General features: G+C 39.9%; 1 protein-coding gene across 3 annotated transcripts; it reads right to left on the bottom strand.

Moving 5' to 3' along the window:
* Positions 1 to 465: 465 nt before the first annotated feature.
* On the bottom strand, positions 466 to 8,363 carry RFESD (Rieske Fe-S domain containing). 3 transcript variants are annotated; one of them, XM_068667932.1, is made up of 5 exons: positions 7,702 to 8,362; positions 6,632 to 6,812; positions 6,508 to 6,542; positions 5,763 to 5,942; positions 466 to 1,024 (listed from the first exon to the last, which is right to left on the bottom strand). In XM_068667932.1, the coding sequence occupies exons 1-5, from the start codon at positions 7,777 to 7,779 to the stop codon at positions 962 to 964; spliced, it is 537 nt and encodes a 178-aa protein (XP_068524033.1). In that variant the 5' UTR covers positions 7,780 to 8,362; the 3' UTR covers positions 466 to 961. The 3 variants fall into 3 exon arrangements, with proteins under 3 accessions (XP_068524033.1, XP_068524032.1, XP_068524031.1); XM_068667931.1 differs by lacking the exon at positions 466 to 1,024 and adding an exon at positions 1,031 to 2,485 and having other exon boundaries at positions 7,702 to 8,363; XM_068667930.1 differs by lacking the exon at positions 466 to 1,024 and having other exon boundaries at positions 4,890 to 5,942; positions 7,702 to 8,289.
* Between the last annotated feature and the right edge of the window lie 1,319 nt (positions 8,364 to 9,682).

Here is a 9,682-nt window from a genome sequence, read left to right as displayed (position 1 = left end):
TGGCTTTGTCTCTTTTGAACATGAAGGAAAATGGGTTTATTTTGCTTGGCTTGAAGGACTTTTTGATCCTTCCTTGTTTCCATTTTGTAATGAGGAGATAGAGGAACACTGGGTAAATTCCAAAGTGACACTTTGTATTATTTTGTTTCATTTTCAGTACTTACACTATTATTATTTTTTCCCTAAAGGAATACTTACGGAGACCAAAATTCAGAAACACTCCAAATCTCAATTTCTGCTTCAGTTGTACAGCTATATAATATGGATAGCATTATTCACCAAGGAATTGACAGTCAAAATTTGAAAAATGTGGAATTATTACTGCAGACAAGTTTGATACATGGAAAAGCTTAGTTGTCCAGATCAACAACCTCATAGCCAAATCTTCACTAATTAAATACAGACGCTGTATGGAAATGCTAAAACATAAGTGAATTGTGAGAAATGCAAACAGTTACCTGACTTTTTATTTTTATTTATTTTTCACTCTGGGATCATACAGTGGACAAAACAATTGCTACTTCAAATGTTAAGTAGATAGGAGATGTACCATGTTGCTGTAATGATCCCTTAATGGATAAATTCATAATTCACCTGAGTTTAGACAACTCATCTTGTTTAGAAAACAAGAGTTAGGAGCAGCTGAGGAGACTGGGGCTGTTTAGTCTGGAGAAGAGGAGGCTGAGGGGAGACCTCATTGCGCTTCCCACCTCCCTGCAAGGAGGCTGCAGCGCGGAGGCAGTCGGTCTCTTTTCTCAGGTGACAAGAGAGAGGCCATGAGGAAAGGCTCTCGATGTGGGGCAGGCTGTGCTTGGGTTGGGTACTGGGAAGAATTTCTTCAAGGAGGTTGTGGTTGAGCACTGGAGCAGCCTGCCCAGTTAAGTGATGGAGTCCCAATCCCTGCAGCTATTTAAGAGATGTGTGGACATGGCACTAAGGTACATGGTTTAGTGACGGGGACTCAGTAGGCCAGGTGGATGGTCGGACTTGATGATCTTGAAGGCCTTTTCCAGCCTAGATCGTTCTAGAAGGGAAGGAACATTACTGCAGATACAACACACCCATGAAAATGAGTTACTATGTGGGGAACAGGTACAAGGATCTGAAGTCCCGAACCCAAATCTTCTCTGTTGTACCCATTTTTGCACAGTGCTGTTGTATTTATGGGATTCCAAACTGTGTCCAAGGTACTTCACTTTACATCCTCTTACTAACGGGCACATGAGGCAAAGTTTGAGGAAAAGTAACAGAAACAGCCAAATGAGGCAACATTATTGACTTACTATACTTTACTGTTATGACTGTTCTCAAAAACAATTTTTCCATTCTGGACTTAACTTAAAAAATGCATTCTATCCACCATTCGTTGAAAAGACTTTGGGGTGGGGGAAAAAAAAAAAAAAAAAAAAAGCCATCCCATCATCAATCTTCTTGGCAAATCCCTTTTTTGATCCTTTTTGGATCCAACACTAGCTCTCTGTGCTTTTCCTCTACCTCAGAGGAGAACTGTGTAAGATTTATTAATTGGATTTGCTTTAGTATGTTATACCATTTGTCTCTTAGGACAAGAAGCCAGGCTTCTACATAACAACTGAAAAAAATATGAGAAATTAAATCTCCTGTGAACAAGTTGTTGAAGTTATTTGCTTGAAAAGCAGCAACATACAAGAACCACCTCCCTCCCCTTTCCTAGGCAGAATACGAATATAAAGTTAAAAAAAATAATAATAAAAAAATCTGTATGCAAAGCAGGTAATACATGGAGAAATGGAAATCCCTCAGCCTGCATAATCCACCAATAAGTGCAGGAATTTGTCAAGTTATCCTGAAAGAAAAGGTTTGGGCTAGGAGGAAGGCATCAGAGGGGATAAGAGCATCCTTACAAGTCAGCAAAGAAGAATCTTGTAAAAGACATTCAAAGAAATAGATAACTGCTGTCAAAGATCACATTGTCCAAGTTACAGAAGTGAAACCCAGTGTGATTAGAGATGAAGACAGAAAAGTACATATTTTTAATTACCAGTAGTTTTTCTCTACTGTTAAGATATCTCTAATATGTATGTCCTTACATTGATCAGCAATCAGTTATTTAAAAAGCAACAGAAAAAAAAAAAAAAAAAAACAAAGAATTTAATATTACATTATTTTGGTTAACATCAGGCATTGTTTCAGCTTAGCACCTGCTGGAGCATCTAAACTGGCAATGAAAATTCCATGCCACAAACACCTGCATCTCATAACAGATATTGAGCTTCAGGTTTTCTTTGGATGCTGAGTCTCATTAAAAATATGGTGAGCAGTGGAAGGTGACATGGCCTCCTGGGATGTGTGCTGCATCTCGAGCACCTGCAGCTTTTTAACTTCAGACGCAGGTGGCATTCTCCTGGGTGCTGAGACTGCAGTGCTAGGAACAGTGTGGGACATACAACCAGGCCAGGGGAAGGCAACCACTGCACTGCTCCTCCTTTTCTGGGCCAAACTGCAGCTGTAAAAGTATGTCATTTTCCCCGCAGCAATTTGCACTAAATAAGCATGCTGTTTTTTTCAGGATGTTCAGAATATGCCCTGGTAAAAATACACTTCTTATTCCAATGCAGAGAGAATGTACACAGGTGTCTTGAATATTATCAGCAAGCAAGGCAGAAGTAATAACTTCTATTAAACAACATATGTGTGTGTGTGTGTGTGTGTGTGTGTGTGTGTGTGTGTGTGTGTGTGTGTGTGCATATATAAAGTATCATCATGGGATGCTTGGGAACTGGTGAGAGCTGGCTCTTTAAACCTATGTCTGTACGATAGCAGAGGTAGCAACACGAATTACTTTTCCTGGACAGAGCAGAAACTACAGCTGTAAACTTGAGAGTGCATTTCATTCCAAAATTGAGCATGAAAAGAGGGAACTGTGCAATGCTATTAAAAGGGCTTTGGCAGTGAAAACATGGTTTTAAAATTGTTGTTCGTCCTAGAAATTTTTTGTGTGTGTTCTCCAGTCCTGCAAGAACTGCTTTCACCAGTGTATGCACTTCACGAACTGCACATAATTAAGGAGTACATTCATAAGCTTCTATATCCTGACTTCACTATCAATTTTTACATTGAAACATTACCTTATTTAAAGTACAGTGCCAAATGAAGTCAACAGGACATGACATAACAAGGTATTACATGTAGAAAGGAAAAATTAAGCCACCCATCCTTACAGGTACTACTGTCTAATTAAGGTTTATGGTACATGAGGTTGAGGCTTAAGCTACAGTGACTGCTGTCGTGGTAGTGTAAACATCAAAACCCTGCTAGATCCCTGATAGAATAAATAAATAAATGTTTATTCCATTCAAGCTGCTTTTGAAAGTAGCTCACAGAGCTGGAGCATCTCACAGGCTCATCATGAAAATTTCCAAGCCAAAGCACAAAATGTATTTCTCTTTTCTTTGTGAGACAGATTAATGAAAGGAAATCAATGCAGGGCTGCAGTTTTGAACAATGCTCAGGCACGACTGAGAGCTACTTGCTGTTGCATCTGAACATTTAAGGTCTACACATTTTTAGTCTTTGGCAATACCATAAAAGTTGTTATCATTAATATATCCAAGATTTCTTTCTACTGGAAAAAAAGAAAAAAAAAAGTAAAAATAATATCTAAGCAATCACATAAGTCAGTGAAAGTGTATCTGAAGGTCTTAACATATTTTTCTTTTACATGATGTGTGTCTTTCAATAGTACATGGTACCAATGCTTAAGTTTCATCACAGGTGAAACTAGTTGGGTGAAAATGGAGGAAAGGGAAGAAAAATTCTGTCCCCTCTTCATGTGGCCAAGCCAGTGTACAGTGATGTATCTACCATGTCCTTTGGCATAGCAGTTGTATCACTGTACCACCAACCTCACCTTCCTACTACCTACACTTCAAGAAGAGTAAGAAGTTTATGTGTTCCTTTAAAATAGAAAAAAGAAAACACATGCATACACACAAAAGCCCAACAGCAAATACAACAACAACAGAACCCAGACCGAAGAACTGGTCAGTAAATAACAGAAGCTTCTAGCAGGTGATCAGCTCTGATTGACCTGACAGAAGGTAAGCGCTTACACCTGATCTAGTCAGCACAGCCTGATTTAATGGCCAGTGAGAGGAGGAGGAAGAACATGTATCAGTGCTGCGCTATTTCTAAAACACAACACTGTCACAGGTCAGATCAACAGCACCTTGAAGGTGCTCCCCTATTGACCATGCAAACAACATGAGGAGACATGACCAGAAGCAGATGGCTAAGTTTAAATAGGATGAATCCATCACACCGTGACATAAATTGAGAATGTGTTCTGCTTCTCTCATTGTGACCGATCAGGCACAAATGTCTTTCTCTGACAGTTCCCTACACCTCCCTAATTTTAAATACATTGACATGAACAATGATGTTGACACAGACTTCCTTATCCTCCCCATACACTAAAAGCCAGATAATCTACTGCACATGAGAGAAACTTACAGTAAAGACCAAATAGCTTGAAACTGAACCCACGTAAGACAGAACTTCTGCAAACAGCCAACAAATCAACAGAAGAGGCACCCTGAAAAATTACAGGCAGGCTGCAGTCACATTACTAGATGGACTGACAGGTCAGGAGCCTGGGGCTGATGTTAACCTTCACGCAGTATTCCTGTAACTGAAGGGAAGGTCTATGGGCTCTGTGCTCTGGGTAAGAAAATCCACCGAGTCCCAGAACACAGACTGCTCTTCATGCAGCACAACACAGGGTGTGCTGGGAGCAGGGTTATCAGGGCAGATCTAATGTTATCCAGGGAACTCAAATGCAGAAACCTAACTTTTGGCTCTAAATAGAAAGCACACCCTTTATAGTGAATATACAATGTTGTTTTTTAAAATAAATAAAAACATACAAACAAGAACTATGCATGTCTTTTTTTTTTTTTTTTTTTTTTAACCCAACAGTTTCTTTCTCATCCGACAACAGAATCAGGAAGAACAAGTTATACATGACAAATATATGTCACATTATTTGATGAACTACCAGAAGAGTTCAATGAGGAGTAGGAAAATAAATGCTACTACATACTACAGAATCTGGTAGCAATACACAAGTGGGCATTAAAAAGCACATTAAAATACGCTCAAGTGTTGTCCTCCTCCTTGTGAAAATGTGGATTTGGATTTTTAAACATCCACATAATGCTCAAATATCTAAAACGTTAAAATTTTCTCTGTCATTTATACAGAAGGCATTGTAAGCATAAACTGTTAAATATATAAACATAACCTTTACTCCAGACTATTTACCTTAAACAATGTTTCATAAATGTTTCATAAGTAATAAATTACACTATATCCCCTCTTGAAAATTAAAATAATTATAGCAATACAGAATTTATAAGATATAAAGTATGATATACACTCTGCTCTAAGTCTTTTTGAAATTCAAGAGAAAAAAAAATCAATGGCACAGGCCATGTCATATCCCCAACTAAGTAGAGCTTCTTATCTTACTAATTTCCACATTATTGAATGCAGAATATAAACATCAGAATTTAATCTTGGAACAGTCTTTACAGCCATGTTACATTTTTATTTAATTACAATGATTCTTCATAGGGACATTCACCAGCATTTTTTTTTCTAGCTACAATTTATTCTGCTGCCTGTGAGTTGCTTTTTTTTTTCAAAGCTAAATCACCATTATTTTTGTATTTGTCAGCAAAATAATCAGAGTCAAAGCTTACAGACAAATCTGGAGGACTCACATAAACGTTGCCATTGTTTACTGTAACTTTGTGAATCCTTTGTTTTACTCCTTTTGACTGCCACCGAGGTGTTGGTGATGGCTCCAAAGGGTTTATTCCTTCATATAATCCTTCTCCTGTTTCCAAAGTAATTACGTACTTATGCCAAGGACAAACAATACATGGTTGACCATCAATATCCTGAAAAGAGGAAAAAATAAAGAAAAAATATGTAATTGTATTCTGACTCTTCTCCTTTAAGAATCTCCAGGCCAAAAAATATGTCTGGTGATTCATGTCTATTCATGATTCATGTCTATCTGCATGTCTATTCTGGCAGGAACAAAAATTTCTGCTCCTAAGAGCACCATATTACAGTAGCAAACTGGACCAGCAATCTGTTTGTGCTGGAGCCCTTTACCCAACAGTGAACAACACCAGGTTTTCCTTGCAACTTTTGTAATACTGCTGCTAATCATAATATTCTACCATTATGGGATGCATTTACACAGCAAAGGGAATCAGGTTCTCACTCTATTTCTCATCTCACCATTTCAGTCTCCCAAGATTAAAACAAACAAATAAAAAACAAACCAAGCAAAAAAAAAAAAAAAAAAAAAAAAAAAAAGTAAAAAGTGTGATACGAAACATTATTTTCACTTAAATATCATTTTCTTTCAATGTTATGTTCAGTCAAAAGTTTTCAGAGAAAATACATTTGAGATTTCAAAAGACTATGGAAATGCATATTACTTTGCTTACATACCTCTATTTCTCCAAGATTTAAAGGGCCTCCTTCATCTGAAACATGGAAGAATAAAATATTAATTCATTCAGCATATGTTATGTTTAATTGTAGCAATGTTAAGAAGAACGAGCAAATATCTTACGGTAGCAGCGAGAGTCCAAAGCATGAAATTTCCCTTCATGGTAGAAAACAACAACTTCTCTGCCATTGACTTTGGCAGTTATTCTTTGGGAGTTTTTTATGTCGTCTTCTTTTCCAACTAGTACAAGACCATCCGGCTCTGCTTCAACTGTTCCTTTGCTTGAGCTGCGCAAAACCACATCCTTAAAACACACAAAAAATAATTCAAAAAAGGCAGCTTATGAAGCAGTCCATGTTTGGATTTCTACATCTGGAATGGATGTCCCAGTCTCAGAGAAACTCACAGCTCATTTAACACGAGATGAAAGGAACAGAAGTTTTAGTAAAAGATTAACAATATGCACATGAAGCAAAGCACAGGAGTTTGGTGATAATGTTTCACCAACATGTTCACTACCAGAAGCAGAATTGCGAACACCAACTGTTGCAAACCTCATACCTGAGGCTGAGACAAGATAAATTCCAAATCATTGCTTATTTAGTCGATACTGTAGTCACTATCTCCCCTAAAGCAAACAAGTCTAGTAGTGCTGATTTTAAAATATTTAATTATTTAGCTATGCAATGTGTAAGCAGTAGCATTTACAAGTAAATCTGATTCTCTTTAAACAATACAATGTCTAGAAATACAAACCTATCTAGGTTGACAAAAAAAAGTTAAAGTATCATTTGCAAAAGGAAAAAAAAAAAAAAAAAAGTTTATTTGTGAAGCTATAATAAAATGGGCTTTTTAACAGATATGTTTTGCCTTTCCCTTCTTCTCTTTACATATTTCAGATGTCTAAGAGCCTCTCCCTCTCTCAGGAGAGGACATGAGGCAGTTTTCCTCTTTTATCACAAAACCTGTCCTCCTATTAAATTTGCTTACAATTAGCTACTGTGTTCCAGTCACCTCAGAAGTCCTAGTGCCACAATATTACCCTCAATTCCACAGAAGATCAGCCTAAAAAAAGCTGTTGCACACACTGAGAACAAAGAGGAACCACATACATACAGATTCCAGTTGCAAAGAGGGTTAAGAGCTACAAAGAGCAGTGCAACTTATCAGGCACGCAGCAAGCCGTACAGTACCTTAGATCCACACCAGATTACAACAGAGATGAGAAAGCAGATGAAGAAATGAATGCTCAGAATAATGAGGTCCAACATTGGCTCTCTTCAGTGTTCCTATCACAACTAGGCCTGCTTTGTTCGCATAGGTAACAGCATTTATCAAAGTGCTTCTTTACATAAAGACGTAAGCCAGTGGGACTGGCCCCAATAGCACAAAAAGGCAGGCTTTATGAAGGCTCAGCACGGCAGAGGAGAGAGCTCTGTGAGGACTGATAAGGAGTGGGGATGAGCTGGGGCTGTCCTGATAACAGAAGATCAGAGCTCAGAGTTCCTCTCGCTGCATTTCCCCTTGTAAGCAATGCTGCACCACCGCCTGTTCCAAGTGGGACTCGTCAAACTGAAACCCTGCGCAGAAGTCACGTCTTATGTCACGTAGTGTGTTCTGGGTGTACGCAGCCTCAGCAACTGCATATTTCCTAATAACCGCTATGCTGAGACTGGCATAAATAACAGTGTGGCACTGGCAAGGCCAGTTATTATTTGCTTTGTGCATAATGAAATGCAACTACCAATTCCTTGCATTCCAGTCACAGGAATTTCTACCAAGCCTTTCCTAGAAAGTGAAATATCACAGTTGTCAGACTCACAGTAACATCCAATAAGGCATTTGCATTTACCTTATTTTCCTTAGAAAATAAGCATGGTGTGTAGCAACTTAACCATGAGAACTAGAATACAATATTCTCAATTTTTACTATCAGGATTTGTTTTGGTCTGACTGCATATAAACCTTCCAGACTGATCTAAACCTTAAAATACAGGTGCATGTAGTTAAGCACACTCTTGTGAGGACACTTATAAAAACACACACATGCACACACACACATACATACATAAACACACATATATATATCCATCTCGTATTAAAGTAACACATAGTAGTTCGTTTAGTGGTGATGTTTCTACAGCCATCCAGGATTTCAAACACAAAAAAAAAGCCAGTCAATTCAGCCTGACTGCCAGTATCTTGTAGACCCTGCGCTAAGTGCCTGGAGTCAGCAATCAGTAGCCAACTGCTCCACTCCACAGGCCAGCTCCAACGTAAACCCCTCCGTGCTTATCTGCAGCCACCTGCAGACCAGGGACTGACCATCAGGACTGAGCCCTCGGGGCAGCGTACGCCTGGTAATGCAGTACGGAGCTTGCTAAACACATGCTGACAGACAATTTTCTCCCCTCTGAAAAGCCACGTGGAAAAGGCCTCTGCAGCTCGATCCTCTCAGAAGCCTTCCACTGGCCATGAGGTGGGGACGTGCCTGCAGAGCACTGACAAAAGGCGGCAGATTTCAGCCTAAAGCCCTCGGAAAGCCCGCACGGAGGCAGATTTTTGCCTACAGGAGCCTGCCTGGCTTGTGTCCCTTGGCCTGAGCCCAGCCCCAGGCCTAGCTGCAGGGCAGCGTGCCAGCCAGCAGGACTGCAGCTCCAGGCAGTGCCCCGAGCGTGATGCCGGCTTCCCGCTGGGCCCCACGCCAGCAGGAGCGGGCTGGCTGAGGCATTCGGGGGATTAATACTGTCTTGGGGATCATGTTAATCACCTGCTGCAAGGATGCGTTAGACAGGGGTAGCAACAGGCTGAGGTATGAGGAATGCAACCTCACAACCCACAGTTTAATCATAGACTCATGGGATCAGAGAATGGCTGGGGTTGGAAGGGACCTTAAAGCCCACCCAGTTCCAGCCCCCTGCCATGGGCAGCGACATCTCCCACTAGATCAGGTTGCCCAGGGCCTCATCCAACCCTGTCAAGCGTTAATGATTGACACCCCATCAGAACAACAACTGTGCTCCAGTAAGGAGATAAAATTCCCAGTAATCAGGTGGATAGGAGCAAGTCAAAAAAACCCTGTGATGTCCTAGTGGATATTTGCAACCTGCCCAACCCAGGCAATCAGAAATCCCTGCAGCAGACAGCTGGTGCGTGGGGATTCAGGAAGGTCTG

Source organism: Anas acuta, chromosome Z (genome assembly GCF_963932015.1).
Source record: "Anas acuta chromosome Z, bAnaAcu1.1, whole genome shotgun sequence".
Lineage (NCBI taxonomy): Eukaryota > Metazoa > Chordata > Aves > Anseriformes > Anatidae > Anas > Anas acuta.
The sequence above is the reverse complement of the archived record's forward strand: the minus strand, read 5'-3'. Positions and strand labels throughout refer to the sequence as shown.

Excerpts from the sequence above, each read along its gene's own strand:
- RFESD (XM_068667930.1), bottom strand. The coding sequence starts at position 7,779 with ATGTTGGACCTCATTATTCTGAGCATTCATTTCTTCATCTGCTTTCTC. Across the intron at positions 6,813-7,701 it reads TAATCTGGTGTGGATCTAAG|GATGTGGTTTTGCGCAGCTC; the intron begins GTACTGTACGGC and ends GTGTGTTTTAAG. Across the intron at positions 5,943-6,507 it reads TAAATCTTGGAGAAATAGAG|GATATTGATGGTCAACCATG; the intron begins GTATGTAAGCAA and ends TCCTCTTTTCAG.